The sequence below is a fragment of the Mytilus galloprovincialis genome, chromosome 12 (assembly GCF_965363235.1).
Source record: "Mytilus galloprovincialis chromosome 12, xbMytGall1.hap1.1, whole genome shotgun sequence".
NCBI lineage: Eukaryota > Metazoa > Mollusca > Bivalvia > Mytilida > Mytilidae > Mytilus > Mytilus galloprovincialis.
This window is the reverse complement of record NC_134849.1, coordinates 2,733,146-2,750,818: the sequence shown is the minus strand read 5'-3', so window position 1 is coordinate 2,750,818 and position 17,673 is coordinate 2,733,146. Positions and strand designations below refer to the sequence as shown.

Here is a 17,673-nt window from a genome sequence, read left to right as displayed (position 1 = left end):
TTAGATTGATCATATAATGTCATACAGTATATAGAACCGAGAACATTTAGTTATCGACCCGGGTCACTCCTGATTATACATACTGAAAAGTAATGACGTTACAAATCTATACTTAGGTTACTGGTTTTCTGAAATTGATGTCGCCAGAAATAAAATTTCGAAAATTACAAATCAACTACAGTGGAAGAGTACAAATTAATAGGTTGCGGAAGCATAAATATTATGAATAATAATTTTTCACACTTACCGTATATTAAAAATACAGGAATTACAAGTAAAACAATCTTAAGTTTATTCGGTCATCAAAATTAGCTAGCAAACATTTTGACGTAGTAGGTGACTGGGAATGCAAATATCCAATCAAACTATATATTGTTTTAAGATAAGAAATATTAACTACCGGGTAAACAAACTATGAACCCTGTGTTTCCGCTGGCATAATTGATGCGAAAAAAATCGTCATTTACGAAAGAATTTGGCATGGTTGACCAAAGAAATATATCAATCGGAACTACTCGGCTTTATATTCCTCCATCTTGTTTATTTCCTTTTTTCGAGTTTCTCGGACTTTACCCGATCAGACAACACTCGGAATTTACCTTGACCTCATTAAGATTTGGACAGAAAATCAATATCCAGCTGATTGCATTTTATAGCTATCGACAACAAAGGACGAATTAATAAAGGTGTTGATTGAATTGTTTGACAAAATGATATGGTTAAATGGCTTCAACTATATGTCACATACAGAATGTATTTACCACTTTGCAACGCACATGTTTGAAGCAATCTTTTGACGTCTCCTCTCCTTTTAAAGATAGTTTAGAAAAGAAAGCTGTTGTTGTGACGAAAAATATTCAAAAGCAAGAAAAATCTCCGATTCAAAACTTTAATATAGGTAATTGATTAGGGAGACTACTTTAAAGTCGTTTGAATGACAGACGTGTTTGAAGCGTAGTTTTACGTCTCAACTTTTTCATTTACGATGGTCAAGAAAAGAAAACTGTCATTCTGAAGAAATCTATCAAAAAGGTTGGAAACAACCCTTCGAATGAGAGTAACCCTTCAATGTAATGACTACACATGAAATGAGGGATGAGGTGATAAAAACCACTTCTTAGTACAAAAGGGCACATCAGTAAAATAAAAGGTAAATTTTTAACGAAAAATATATTTATGTTACTTGGCGAAAAAAAAAAATAAAGTGACGAAAAATATATTGTTTTGGCGAAAGAGGTGGCGAAAAAAATAATTGACACAGGGGAAACCCTGTATGAACTTGAATGCATAAAGTACCAGATTTCTTTCTCTCTAAAACATAAACAGCTGGCAAAAGAGAGAAATCTCTGTACACACATATCATACATAGATAGCTGTTTTTTAATATAAAAAAAGAAATTGTTTTTCTTCACTTTCTAACTTTTTGAACAAACCTGACTACAATGTATTTGGATATATATTTGGATGAATTAAAAAAAAAAGAAATATATATGTTTCAGTGACTGAGTTAACTATCATATCAATCAATGACTCTCACAAATCATTCTATTGAATTATGATGTAATGGAGATAATCATCTCTAGTTTTAATGATAAAGATATCACACATAGAGAACATCATTTCTGTAATTTAAAAGAAAATAGAACAATAGTGGATATGTTACTTTTTGAACAACATAATTTGTTTTTAACCTTTTGATTGTCTTGCTTTGTCTCTTTTTTATTATATATGATCTCTTTTTTTTTCTTTCTATTTTTACATTTTACAAATTGTATGTCTTTTTTCTCTATTTCATGTTATTGGCACAGTAATTTATGATATATTATGCAGCATTGTTGGTGTATTCTGGATACAATTTGAATTCTATGCAGACATGACAGGTGAGATCAGACATCTTAAAGATATTTTCACATTCACACATTTTAAGTACACAGCTGTATGGTTCTTTTTTATGCATTTAACAAAATACATATTTTTGTTTTTTTTTAAATAGAAATATCACTTAAAAATGAGTAATAATAGTATAATATTTCTCTCATATAACTGTCAAGGTCTTGATTCAATAGAGAAGAGAAAAGATGTGTTTGATTATCTTAAATAAAAAAAACTGTAATATATATGAGTGCTATTTGTGGTCTTTGAGTGGTAATTATTTTCTGTACAAGTTTGATTATGATGGGGTCTAGGCGTTGATTTTTTAGTTGTTGTTCTCGTTTGGGTCGTTGTCGGTTTCGGTGTTGTTGTAGGCTTCTGAGTCGTTGTTGATTTTGCAGTAGTTGTGGTCTTTTGGGTCGTAGTCAGTTTCGGTTTAGCCATTCGTTTAGTAATATGTATTTTTAAAGCTGAAGTTGACGCATGACTACTACTTGATGATTGGTTGTTTGAATTGCTACTATTATTGGCTGAATTTAATCTTTGGTTGGTAATTTGATCAGATATACTATTTCTTAAGCTGCATTTTTTTTTGCAGTATTTAAATTATAATTTGCGTTTTGTGTTGTTTGTTTGTCGTAATTTTACATTTGAATTGCAGTATTGCTGTTATTTGAATTCGTTGCCGTAGAATTTTGTTTGATGAATTTGTAGATGAATTCGCAGTATTTGTGTTAGCATTTGTATTTGCACTGTTTTTGACAGAACTGCAGTTCCTTTGTCAAACATAATTGGAATTTGTATTTTGTGCTCGACTTTTGTTTGTGCTTGATTGCGAAGTTTTGTTGCTACTACCGGAATTATTACCTGACGAATTGAGTTTCCCAGAATTATTAGCATTAGACTGAGTTCTTTTTGAATTATTACTAGAAGAATCCTATTTTCCTGAGGTATTTCCCTTATTTCCATTATTATTCAGACTGTTGTTAGTAGTACTGCCAAAGACGAATCCACAGGGGTAATAGGGGCCCTCCTCCCCCCCTTTTGCCTGAAAAAGATTGATTGATTATATAGTGAATCACTAAAGCATGACTGAAGCCCCCCACCCTTTAGGTCAGTCAGTGACCCCCTCCCCCTTATGAAAAGTTCTGGATCCGCTACTGAATGCTGTTTGTTTCAGTGTGTGTACTAGTATGTGTACTGGTGTTATTTCCCACTTTCCACCATGACCATTCGTGCCATAAGTATTTGTTCTGCTGTCAGTAGAACTACTACTACTGCTGCTGCTCGAACTACTGCTAGGGCTACTTGAACTAGAATTATGTTTGCCTCATTGACCCCCTGCGCCACCGTTATGCGTTTCTGTGTGTATATTACTTGTATGAGACTCCGTATGTTCGATACCCTCATTAGACCCATTGGTTTTCCTTTTAGTGTCATTATGACAAATGGTTTCAATGTTATTGGTAGTAGTACTAGTTTGACTACCATTTTGGTTGGTATGTGTCTCCGTATGACTCGTTGTTCCTTTATTTCCATTACCATTTTTATAACCGAAAGTTCCGCCATTATTCGAGGAAGAGCTGGACAAACTATGACTCGCAGAATGCGTACTGGTTGATTGAGAAAATGAAATTCCATTGCCACCAAGTCCGCCAGATCAAGTGTTAGAAGATGAAGTATTGTTGTTGTTTTTGTCGTCGTTAACAGTATTTTATACACGGTCGTCGTCGCCAATGTTGTTATCATCGTCGTTGTCGGCACAACTGTTGTTTCTGTCGTCGTTGGTAATTTTTGTTGTCTGTGCAATGTTCGTCTTTTTATCATTTGTCTATACACATAACAAAACTGATAAATATGAAAAACGAATTTATTTGATAAAGGTGATAACTCTTATAAAATTCCATCGAATCGCTTCGATCGAAATTAGCCAAAAATTTCTGAAGATGTAACGAACAATTTACAAAATGAATGTTGTCGATATTTATGTTTGTTATAAAGGAGATGCACACATTTGATATTGTGATAAGAATTATAACTTGGATACAGCTAGTTCCTTATGCCAGCAATAGAAGTAGTAAAGTAGTATATCTAAATGAGGACACATTTGAATCATGATTACCAGCCCATAATGATTGTGAAATTAACAATCATTTTGTATCTGAGATACAACTAGCAGAAACATATTTTTTTCAGAAGATGTGTTTGTAATAGTCAGAATCGAGGCTGCGTTTGGGTCCATATCTGAGATGAGGAATACAAAAGTTTTGTCAGTAGACGCTACTTCTGTAGTCACGAGTGTTAAAATAATGTCTTGAAAATGAATAAGCTGATATTCCAGTTCATGAACTGCACTTAAAAGATATTCGACTTCATCAACTGCACATTTTAGTTATAGTTTAAAGCATTATCATAACTCCCAAATTGGACAAATTCTGGCAATTGAGGATTAAAGTCATCTCAATATACAAATTGTTTTTACAATTCTTGTCACTTTGTTTTTTACACCAAACACCGCCATATTTCCGGCCCAAACATTTGGTGCATGTGCCAATTAACTATCTTGTTACTTTTGTTGTAAGTTTTCGAATGGACAAACATTACATCCCTAAAATAGATGAAATATTCTCGTATTGTTATAAATCACAGTTATAATTTACAATTTAGAATGAAAGTAAAATACACATTTGATATTATAGATACACGTACCCATGACTCTAAATGTTTTAGTTCTCAGATAATTTTTAATTCCCCCAGGGTATCACCAGCCCAGTAATAAGCACTTCTGTGCTGACATGAAGTCCATTGTATCATTGATATGGTCATATTTATAGATTAAATGTCTACAAAACTTTTGAATTTCTGAATTACGAAGGCTTTCCCACCTTAGTAATAGATTACCTTAGCTGTATTTGGCAAAACTTTAAGGAATGTTGGTCTTCAATGATCTGTAACTTCGTACTTTATTTGGCCTATTTAACTTTTCTGGATTCTTGCGTCACTGATGAGTCTTTTGTTGACGATACTCGCGTCTGGGGTAAATTCAATCCTGGTATCTATGATGAGTGTTTTTACAACCCCTGGGTCGATGTCAATGCTGGTGAAGTTTCAATTCCCCGAGGGTATCACCAGCCGAGTAGTTAGCACTTCTGTGCTGACATGAATTATCATTGATATGGTCCTATTTATAGATTAACTGAATAAATATAAATATAAATAATACATAAGCACTCACAGAAGTTGGTAATGGAGTGGTAGAATATCAATTATATGTTTGAATGTAAATTACAAAACACATATATAAATTGATAAACATAAACAGTTATTTTTTGTTTTACTTAAAATAAAATGACCTAAACATTCATTTTCTTTTATTCCCAGGTATGAATTATCTTTAGAAATCGCTTATGGACACTGAAATAAACGGATACACAAATTCTCCTGGTAACTTATTGTGAAGTACTCATCCAGATCATCTCTAGTAATGTTCGTTTTAAAACAGGGAGAAGAAAAGTACTTGTATCAATTTTATTAAAAGGAAATCGAAACACAATTTAAGTGTTTACACCAAATGACGTGTATGGTACAAGTGTATACAATAATTGTCATGCGATTATCACAACTATTTCAGTTTAATTTGTTCTCATCTCAATCCGATTGTATTTACTTATACGTGAGATTAGATCAGACGTTTAAACTACATGTAGGAGTAATGCAAATGCTCATTACATAGAAATGAAATCAAAATGGCTATGTTGATAGCCATACCATTTAGCATTGATGTTTAAGGAGGTTGTAAATACGTTATCAATATATTTTACATTCAAATTCCTTTAAGAAAAATATTTGTTGTTTAGAAGTGAAATAAAATATGATATTTAAATTAGAAATAAGGGTTTGAAATAATTTCTACATTGAATTTTAAAGAAATGTTTTATGTTTTTGAAAAATATTTTTGGTACTTATGTTTCAGCTTAAGGTAAACAAAAATTCGTGTTTGTTCCACAACAAACAAACACAAATCAATGGTAAGTACCTCACGGAAACCGTTTGTCTGATTTGAAGACACCTAATCCTTAGCTTTGTTGTCTTGTGTAATAGTGTTTGTCTGTTTTCCTTCTCTCTTTTACCCATGGCATTGTTAGGTTATTTTCGATCTATGATCTATGATTGTGAATGTCCCTCTGATATCTTTTGCTCCTCTTTTAAAAGATCTAAGTTAAGGATGTCAAGATTGAGTATACGCAGGATTTATATGTTAAGAGTCACTAGACGCATTTTAAAACTTACATTAGATTAGATTACTATTAAATAGGTTCTCCAGATGGTCCCGCTACCTCCAATTTATAAACATCAAGAGTTGACTAGGATGTATAAATATATTTATACCCTAGTCTTCCGTCTTTCGTCAGTCAAATCCTTGCCTAATGCATTTCTTTATTTGCATGTGCGGAATATATAAAAACGCGATAGTTTTCTGATTAAAACTGTTATGTGTATATACATTGGCATGTTGTTATCGTAAAGATCAATGGATAACATTGAAAGCATAACGTAGCGGAGATGGAACGTTTTACATGGACCCGATCTGTCTTTCAATGCTGGTATATTACATATCGGTATACTTCTATATCACTTGAAAAATCTAAAGCAATCGTTTAAAGAATCTAAAACAAAAAAGGAAACAAAACTTCCTGGTAATCGAATTATATCATATGTATCCAGATCACATCTGCTATTGATTATTATAAAACAAGGAGACGTGCAACTTCCAAATTCTAAACTAAAAGACAAATTGAAAAAAATGGCAAACGCAGATAAACGTATCTTATCTTAAGGAGGGATAAATCCTACTTTGTAAAGGATCATTCTGATTCAAGCAAACACTTCTCTGAAACTGACGTTATCAAGATGCTTGATTTTTTGATTGACAACATATTTGTTACGTTCGGGGGGAGCGTAATTTTCAACAAACTGTCGGCATTCCAATGGAAACCAATTGTACCCCTCTTCCTGTCGACTTGTTTCTTTGTTATTATAAGGCTGACTTCAAACAGGAACTTTTTAGGAAGAACGATAAAAAGTAATCAATATTCTGTAACTGTACTTTTCTATATATAGATGACGTTCTTTCAATAAAAAATTCAAAATTTAGTGACTTTGTTGAACGCATCTATCCCATCGAACTATAGATAAAAGATACAACAAACACAGTTAAGTCGGACGCATATCTTGACTTACATCAAGAAATTGAGAGTCGGTTGAAAACAAAACTTTACAATTAAAGATATGATTTTAGCTTTCCAATTGTGAACTTTCCATTTCTAAGTAATAACATTCCAGCAGCACCTGCATACGGGGTATATAACTCCCAATTGATACGGTATTCCCGTGCCTGTGTTTCCTATCATGATTGTCTTGATAGAGGGTTGCTGCTCAAAAGGAAGCTATTAAACCAAGAGTTCCAAATTGTGAAGTTGAAATCACCCCTTCGTTAATTTTACGGACGCCATCACGAGTTGCTTCACCGTGATGTAATAACCGTTTCACAAATGATATCGGATATGTTCCTTACGTCGTAACTACAATCCGGTTCCCTTTTTTGAATGTGACATACCGAATTAGACTATTTTTCGGATTTGTTATAAAATAAATAAATAAATAAATAAATAAATAAGCTTTATTTAGAGTCGGCATGGTATATAAAACATAGACAAACATAAGCTCTAATGAGCTTTTAACCGACATATGAGACATTATTTAACAGCACAACATTTATAACAATACAATACATAATATAGTACACATGGAATAACTATCACAGCACAAAAATGAAGCACTAAAAGCAGAATATAAACATAAGCTAGATATTAAGGCTAAAAGCATATAAGTGTAAACTAGGCATAAAAGCTGGTAAAAATGCATAGCATAAACATTGAAAAAAATGGGATATGATCTAGATGGTAAATAAATTTGCATAATATATAAACTAAAAGTCTGCACAAACTGTGCACCTACAGTCATTTCCATTCCATGACTTTAAAATATTTTTGAACTGACTAAAATTAGCAATTTTTCTTAAATCATCAGGTAGATAATTCCATAAAACAGCAGCTGTGTATTTAAAAGAGTTCTTACCATAGGTTGTTGTTCGGACCCTATGTATATCTACAATATTAGAATATCTAAAATTATATTTACAGTCTTTCAAAACAACTAAATCGTGGAAGCATGGTGGTGACAATTTATATAAAATTTTAAAACACTCAATAGCAATGTTACGCATACGTCTTATTTTCATTGATGGAACCTTTGCTCGTAAAAGTGGTTCATCATATGAACTAACATAGTCTTCATATATAAATCGGAAAGACCTTTTCTTAATTTTTTCTAATTTGGTGGTGTTATTTTTGTTGCAAAAATGCCATGCCAAAGGACAAAAATTAAAATTAGATACAATAAATGTGTGGAAAATTGTCAGTTTATTCAATTTAGTAAGGCAGCAGCCAATGCGCTTTAAAACATTCAGTTGTTTGGATGCTTTACGACAAATGTTTTTAATGTGGTGATTAAAATTAAGTTGATAGTCAATATCAATACCCAAAAGTTTGACAATCTCATCACAGGATATTTTTGCTGACTGTATATTAAAAATAGGCTTTTTTGCAAATCTTTTATTTCCAACTGCAATGGCTTGGAATTTGTCAGGATTTGCCTGCATACAATTAAATCTGAACCAGTCAATTAAAACAGCACTTTCTCTTTCGAGTGTACATGTGGTAAAGTCCAATACCAAGGTGCTCCGATTAGGAGGAACAATAACTTCCCAATGCGCAAGACCGGAAACCCCACTTCGATGCTAGAGATAACCCCAACAAGACGTGCTACGAAGTCAAGTGACTGATTAAGTGACTATTCAGTGACTATAACAGATAGTTAAAGGTTTGTAGCCATGAGTATAAACGCCCATAACTGAAACACAACATTGGTGTCAGATGTGAACGCTGTCGTGGCTATAAATTTAGTTTTTGTGTGTCTATTTTGACGCGGTCAAATTCATATTTGGCGGGATTCTGAAAATATATTTTCGTGATTTCGCACGTGGGTCAGTAATAAACCATTGCATACACACCTACATTTATTCCCCTGAATGAACATATTATTATTGTTTATTACTTATGTGTTTTGTAATTACAGGGAGCAGATATTGTAACTTGTAAAAAGTAATGATATTGAAATAAAGTGTTCATTTCAATTTTGCGCAGTCACACTTGAATTTTTACAAGTCAATATTTGTTTTTTATAGCATACACTAAGTTTAACTGACAGTACATCAGTATAAATCAATTTTCCGGTTGGTCTGGATTGAATTATACTTGTGTATACAAGAATACATGTTTGTTAACTGCATTGGTACTTTTTCATTTCCGGTTGATCTGGATTGGAAATTACAGGTGCATTACACAGTACAAAAATAATTAAAAAAAAAATACAAATAAATTCAAATAAAAATAACAACCGCCTACAGAGCCATTTTTGAATATTGTGCAGGCACAGGTGTAATATTTTATACCGGGAGATCTGGTTAATATTTACATTTGTCCTATATTATTGCTTTACAAGTGTAATATTTTATACCGGGAGATCTGGTTAATATTTACATTTGTCCTATATTATTGCTTTACAAGTGTAATATTTTATACCGGGAGATCTGGTTGATATTTACATTTGTCCTATATTATTGCTGTACAGGTGTTATATTTTATACCTGTAGATCTGGTTAATATTTACATTTGTTCTATAGTATTGCTTTACAAGTGTAATATTTTATACCGGGAGTTCTGGTTAATATTTACATTTGTCCCTCATTATAACTGCACAGGTGTAATATTTTATACCGGGAGATCTGGTTAATATTTACATTTGTCCCTCATTATAACTGCACAGGTGTAATATTTTATACCGGGAGATCTGGTTGATATTTACATTTGTCCTATATTATTGCTGTACAGGTGTTATATTTTATACCTGTAGATCTGGTTAATATTTACATTTGTTCTATAGTATTGCTTTACAAGTGTAATATTTTATACCGGGAGTTCTGGTTAATATTTACATTTGTCCCTCATTATAACTGCACAGGTGTAATATTTTATACCGGGAGATCTGGTTGATATTTACATTTGTCCTATATTATTGCTGTACAGGTGTTATATTTTATACCTGTAGATCTGGTTAATATTTACATTTGTTCTATAGTATTGCTTTACAAGTGTAATATTTTATACCGGGAGTTCTGGTTAATATTTACATTTGTCCCTCATTATAACTGCACAGGTGTAATATTTTATACCGGGAGATCTGGTCAATATTACATTTGTTGTTCTCGATTACCGATACACATCTTAGATAATTTGCTTCCACATATCGCGTGTAAACTAAGCCGTATATTGACATCATACAGATAGAGCAATCATGTCAAAAGAAGTGAATATAAACACGGCAAGTAAAGAGGAACTGATGACAATTAAGGATATTGGGGAAGCAAGAGCTAAACTGATTATCGATGCAAGGACAGCTAAGGGAAAATTAACGCTCGAGGATTTGAAGTTCATACAAGGTCTTCCGAATACCCTGTGGGATCCTCTTGTAGCAGCAGGTCGAATTATTTTTGAAAAAAAAGAAGAAGTTGATGAAAGTGCCGAACAGAAAAAACTAATTGAGAAGTTGAAAGCAACACTTGTCAATCAAAAAGAAGATGCTGAACAGGAGATAAAGAAAATTCAAAAGAATTTTGACACAAAGTTGTTAATTGCAACTCAAGACAAGACAACCGTTCAACATGAATTAAAACAGAAAATAAAAGAATTGCAAGATGCATTGGAAGGGGAAATAGAAGAAAAGAATGAGTATGCTAAATTGATAGACGAAACAAAACAGAAGTATGCAATGGAGTCATTAGCTCAACAAGAGTTTAGTCAACAGGAGAAGGAAAAATTATTGATCAAGGTTGAGCAAGACAAACTGGATAAACTGGAAGAGCAAAAGGAACATATGGATGTATTACAAGTAGAAAGAAAGGAAATGAAAGATCTGATGGAGTCCTTAGAGAAAAAGTTTGAAATTGAGAAAACCATATTTATGGACAAAACCAACCAATTGGTAATTAAATTAAATGAAGAACGGGAAACACAGGCACGGACCATAGAGCGTGAAAAAGTTGCGAGAAATAAATGTGTCCGTCTTGAAGAGGAAATAAAACATCTACAAATGTCCAAAAGAGTAACAGAAACAATAGAGCAGCACGAAAAGAATCCTAAAAGTTATGTTCAAGATGCAGAAATTTCAAAGGTAACAGCTGACATGTCAAAATCTGTTCAAATATCTGAGCAGAACAAACATCCTAACAGTAGTGGACCAACGCCACAAAGGCTCCCGTGCTATGATGGTAAGACTGAATGGAAACCCTATTACATGCAATTTATTCATTTTTCAAATCGGTACAAGTGGGATAGTAAACAAAGATTAGACAGACTTATAGAATGTTTGCGGGAGAAAGCACTGAAGTTCTATAGTACTCGTCCGCTGTCAGTCCAAAATGATTTCGTATTACTTTCAGAAAAGCTGAATCAACGTTTCGGAAATAAGGACCTACCCTATACCATTAGAAGGCAATTACAGGAAGTAAGACAAAATATTGATGAAACAGTAGAGGAGTTCGCAGAAAGAGTCCAGGAGATGGCTAGTGACGGATATGGACCAACTACACCTGAAAATGTGGTCGAAACGATAAGTGTAGATGCATTTTTAAAGGGCTGTAGCGATAAGAAAGCTACTCTCTTCGCTATGGAGAAGAATCCAACTACATTAGATAATGCTCTACAGTGTGTAAAGAGTTCCATACACAATCAAAGAATTGTGCTCGGAAAGAGACCAGAGGTTGTTAAAAGAGTTCACTTTGACTCTGATAATGATTCCGAAACAGAGTCTTCAGAACTTGCTGTTCGAGCATTAAATAGGTATGACAGGAGAAATTCAACATCATATGACAGGAGACAGACTCCATCTTCTGATTGGCAGTCTTCAGTTGAGTCACGTCTTAAAAGAACTGAACAGGACATTGGTAACATTAAAGATGATGTTTCAAAAATTCTGATGGCTGTTTCCAGACAATCGATTGGTAGTCCAAATCGCAGGTCCATATCACCAGGAAGAAGCCCAGATAGGTCTAATGACGAGTGTTTCCGTTGTCATGAAAAAGGGCATTATGCAAGGAATTGCCCTAATACCACAGCTGTGGCTAGGATTCCAAGGTCACCATCGCCAAAGCCAACTGAAAGAGACCAACATTTAAACTCTCAAGGACTGAAGGCTTAGACCGGTCTTTAGTCCATTATCCACATACAGGTCGCCCACCAACAACTGAAATTAAACAAATTGTGAGTGTAACCGGCAATGCTGGTACTCATGATCTTGTTTCAAACATCAATAAGCCAGGATCATTTAACTCAAACTTGGATGTGACTCGTTCCACAACAATTACCGGTTGTTCTGGTACTTGTGAGATGAGCCATTTCAAGAATGAGAAAGTTCCAACAGTCACTAGTCAATTTAAGGTGAAAGAAGTTTCTATGTATGGAGATGATACCAAATATAAACCCATTAATTTAGTACTGAAAATAACTATAAATGGTAAACAGGCTGAGGCAATTGTTGACACTGCAGCACAGGTAACGGTTATCAATTTTGAATTTGCTAAGTCCTTGAATCCTGCAATTGAAGTTAAAGAGCCAGTTATATTGAAAGGAGCAGGAAAAGACAATAGTATCACTGCAAGATATGCAGATAGAGTAGCTATCAAGGTAGGCAAAACTGAAACAAGATGGAGGGTCATAGTTGCTGATATAACAGATCCAGTCATTTTAGGACTAGATGTTTTACGACACATAAAAGCTGTTATAAATTTAGTTGATTTGACCATAACAGTTGATGGCGAAAAACTGACAGCTGCAGTGCTCAATGCAAAAAGCGACAAGATAAAAATCTGTAGGGTGAAGTTAGGGAAAGGTGTTATAGTTCCACCACAATCAGAAGTTCATTTGCATGCTAAATTGAGTGGAGATTGTGAAAACGAGATTATTGTTCAACCTACAACAAACTTGAAGGGGTTGCTTATGCCAAATATATTGAGTACAGCTGAACACCAAGTACCAGTATCTTTGAGAAATGTCACTGATAAATATATAACTTTAAAAAAGAATTGTAATATTGGAACAGCGATGGAGGTAGCAGAAGTCATTGAAGAAGCTGAAGATGGCCCAACACTTAGTGTTAGAAAACTGGAACAACTTGATTCAGGAAAAGATATATTAAGCTGTATTCCAGAACATTTGCAGGATATGTTTATTAAATCAAAGAAAAATCTATCGCTCGAGCAATCCAGAAAATTGGCTTATCTGTTAGTGCAATTTCAAGATATTTTTGCCAAAAATGAACTTGATATTGGGCACTTTACCAAAATAAAACATCGCATTGATACGGGGAATTCAGCTCCTGTGAAAGAACGTTTGCGGCGTACTCCTCTAGGGTTCGAAAAAGAAGAGGAAGCCCACTTGCAGGATTTATTGAATAAAAAGATTATCCAGCCATCTTCTTCTGAGTGGGCAGCTGCCCCAGTCCTTATTCGTAAGAAATGTGGAGCCCTGCGGTACTGCATTGATTATAGGAAATTAAATGCTTTAACCAGAAAAGACGCATTTTCTGTTCCTCGTATTGACTCTTGTTTGGACACCCTTAAAGGGACACAGTTTATGTCCTGCCTGGACATGGCGTCAGGTTATTATCAAGCCGAAATTCATGAGTCTGATAGACATAAAACAGCCTTCCTCACCAAGTATGGTCTTTTTGAGTATATCAGATTAAGTTTTGGTCTCTGTAATAGTCCGGCATTTTTTCAGAGGATGATACAGCTGATTTTGACTGGTTTAACTTGGAAAGAATGTCTCGCATATCTAGATGACGTCATCGTGCTGGGTAAAGATTTTAGTAACCATCTTGAAAACCTCTATAAAGTTTTGCAACGTTTTAAAGATAATAACTTGAAGCTTAAACCAAGCAAATGTTCATTCTTTCAGACGGAAGTACTGTTTTTAGGAAAACTTGTTAACAGAGACGGTATATCTGTTAATCCAGAGAGTAGAAATACCATTCTGAATTGGCCTATACCAAAAAAGAAGAAAGATGTTGAGTCTTTTTTGGGTTTTGCTAACTACCATAGAGATCATATTAAAAACTATAGCAAACTGTCTGGTCCACTACATGAGCTCACTCAAAAGAAAATAACTTTCCACTGGGGAGAGAGACACCAGGAAGCGTTTGAAAAGATACAGCAGGCTCTTGTAACTTCTGCAATATTGGCATATCCCGATCCAGATACACAGTTTATACTAGATACTGATGCTTCTGATACATCGGTTGGTGCTGAACTCATACAGATACATAATGGAAAGGAATGTGTCGTTTGTTACGCAAGCAAGATTCTAACCCCTGCTCAGAGACGCTATTGCACCACACGGAAAGAGTTACTGGCCATAATTACATTTACACGTCAGTTTAGAAACTATTTACTAGGTCGTCAATTTATAGTTAGAACTGACCATAGCAGTCTAACATGGCTCTTAAAGTTCAAGGCGATAGAAGGACAGTTAGCTAGATGGCTGGAGGAACTCTCACAGTATGATATGATAATACAGCACCGGCCTGGTAAGAAACATGCTAATGCAGACGGTCTCTCGAGAATTCCTGATAATCTTGAAGCTTGTGATAATTATTTTGCTGGTGCAAAGTTGGAAGGGTTGCCTTGCGGGGGCTGTGATTATTGTTGTAGAGCACAGAGAACTTGGGGACAATTTGAAGCTGATATTGATGACGTCATTCCACTTGCTGTGAGGATAGTAGCAGAAACTGATGTCAACAATGCCAAAACAGACCATTGCAACTGGATGGAAGGCAGATCAACCAGGGACATTATTACAGAACAGGAGAAAGATTCAGACTTATGCCAGATTATACAGTGGTTAAAGAATGATCAAGTTCCCAGTGAGTTTGAATTACAGCTATGCAGTCCAGCTGCAAAACATTGGTGGAGCTGTAATTCACAGCTAAAATTTAATGATGGAGTTCTAGTCTATGAGTGGTTAGATATTGTACCGCCAAAAGTACTGGTCATGGTTCCTAAATCAATGAAACAAGAGGTCTTGGTAAATTGTCACGATACAAAATTAGCTGGACACTTTGGACAACAGAAAACTTACAACAAGCTTAAGTCAAGATTCATGTGGCATGGAATGAGGCATGATGCATTGATTCATGTTAGAACTTGCGAAGTATGTAACATCAATAAGAAGCCGAGTAGAAAAGCAAAAGGAGCTCTTGGACAATTCCATGCTGGTTCCCCGATGGAACGAATCCATATAGACATTTTAGGTCCGCTTAGAGAAAGTGCAAAAGGTAACAAATGTATACTTGTGGTAATAGACCAGTTCACAAAATGGGTTGAATTTTATGCTTTACCTAACCAGAATGCTCAAACTGTGGCTACAACATTAACTGATAATTTTATATCAAGATTTGGATGTCCGTCCATGATACACTCAGATCAGGGTAAAAATCTAGATGGAAATCTTTTTCGTGAACTCTGTAGCCTTCTGGAAATTCCAAAAACAAGAACTACCTCATATCGTCCTTGCTGCAACGGTCAGGTTGAAAGATACAACAGAACCATCATTCAATGTATTCGTTGTTTTTTAAAAGGGAAGCAAAGAGACTGGGACCAAAATTTACAGTTGTTAGCAGGAGCCATTAGATCAACTGAGAACAGAAATACAGGGTATTCCCCTAACATGCTTATGTTTGGAAGAGAAGTTCAGCATCCTGTGGATTTGCTAATGGGCACCTCACACACTAGTGGGAACAGTAAGCAACCATCGGAATATATTAAAGATCTCAAGCAAGTTATGGAAGAGGTACACTCAATTGTCAGGGAGAATATTCAGTCTGCACAATTCAGACAGAAAAGAGATTACGACACAAAGCTCTTTCAGAGAACCTATGATGTCGGGGATGCTGTTTATAGAATAGATTCTGCCACTAAAGTAGGGGAGAGTAAAAAGCTAAGATCACCTTGGCAAGGGCCATATTTAGTCATTAAAGTCATATCCCCTGTTTTGTATAGAATCCAAAAGCGCAAGAAAATTCTCGTTGTGCACCATGATAAATTGAAACCCTGTGAGGATAGAGTTTTACCAAAATGGCTTAAATATGCTAAGAATAGGCTTTCACTAGGTGTTCATAAGGAGAATGAGGATTTAGATATTATGATACAAGATCCTGATATTGGCCAAGATCTCTCGGTGTTATTCCCAGACAAAATTCTAGACAATGATCTGACCATGATATGCTCCGGTAGTTCTGGAAATTATGGTCAGACCACTAATGGAATTCCTGTCAAAAATGCTGATGTGAATAACCAGGTTATGAATACCCCAGGACGTATTCATGGCCCTGTTGTTGATGCTGAAACTATTAGTTCTTGCCCCTTTTGTTTAACCGGCAGTGCTGGTGAAAAGGAGTGCGAACATCATTATAGGGTTGTATCAGATTTAAACGACTCATTTAGTGAAAGTGATTTAGATGAAACCTTTCTCTATACAGTAGAGGATTCAGAGGAAAGCGAGTATGTCGGTCGTACGAGGAATCGTCCTAGATATTTGGATGATTATGATACGATGTTTGACGATTAATTGAATATGTTGTGTGTAAATATGTTGCGTTGGTTGTAACTGTTTAAAAAATATTATTTTATGTGGTAATTGTTTATTTGCAGCTCTATAAGTAGGATGGCGTCCATTGAACGCGAGCTGGAATATGATGTACGGGATGAGATTGAGTTGGAAGGGAATAGGACAGTGGTGATCATGGGGAATGAGATGGAAGTGCTGGATGAATTGGAAGATCCAAAGGCTCCGCAGTGTATACTGTGCCCACTAAAGGCCAGACACCCAGCCAGACATGCATTGGATAAACACCTTCCGTGGTATTGTAGTCCGCAGACAGCATGCTGGAGCTGCAGTAAGCAGGAAAGAAGACTAGAGTATCATGGCAGGGAACACCATACAGCTGAGGAACGTTTTCAGTGGGATGAAGATGAGTACGGAGAAAGTTGGGTTCAACTTATGAACGGGTTATTTAGAGAATTGGCAGTGATGAATAATGTGGAGTACCCTGAAGGATTAATGAGATATGTAAGTGAAATTATGGCAGAGGTGAGAACAAATAGAAATTTTACAGAACAGGAACTGTCTCTAGTCAGACTTTTTAATCAACTGAATAATTATCCGGCTCTACAAGGAAAGAAATTAAAATCTAAAGCAGTATACAGCCTTCATTCTCTAATTCACTGGAAAGTTTTGGTTATTGTCCTCTCTAAATTACAGTCCGACCAGCAACATTGGCTTAAAACTTTTGAAGAATATAAATCTGCAGCAGGAATTCCATTAGGACCTTTGGCAATCAAACTTTCTGGACCAATTTCAATTGCTGACTCCCATTTCCATTTGGACACGCTCTTGGTTCGTACCGGTTGTTCTGGTTTCCATGAGCTGTCCGATTTTGGAACTCGGGAGTATTACAAAACATGCATGATGTTTATGGTGGTTAATTTCTGTTTTCCCTCATCCTGGCCAAATTCATCACAAAGAACAGAATTGCGTAAAACACCATCCGTCCATTTCAGTTTCGGTA

At 35.0% G+C, this 17,673-nt stretch overlaps 1 protein-coding gene across 1 annotated transcript; it reads left to right on the top strand.

Annotated features, from left to right (window-relative positions):
• Window positions 1-10,347: 10,347 nt before the first annotated feature.
• Window positions 10,348-12,249, top strand: LOC143055163 (uncharacterized). Its single transcript, XM_076228303.1, has one exon. The coding sequence runs from the start codon at window positions 10,348-10,350 to the stop codon at window positions 12,247-12,249; it is 1,902 nt and encodes a 633-aa protein (XP_076084418.1).
• The last annotated feature ends 5,424 nt before the right edge of the window (window positions 12,250-17,673 follow it).

Bases quoted from the DNA above. Each gene is read 5' to 3' on its own strand.
- LOC143055163 (XM_076228303.1), top strand. From the start codon at position 10,348: ATGTCAAAAGAAGTGAATATAAACACGGCAAGTAAAGAGGAACTGATG.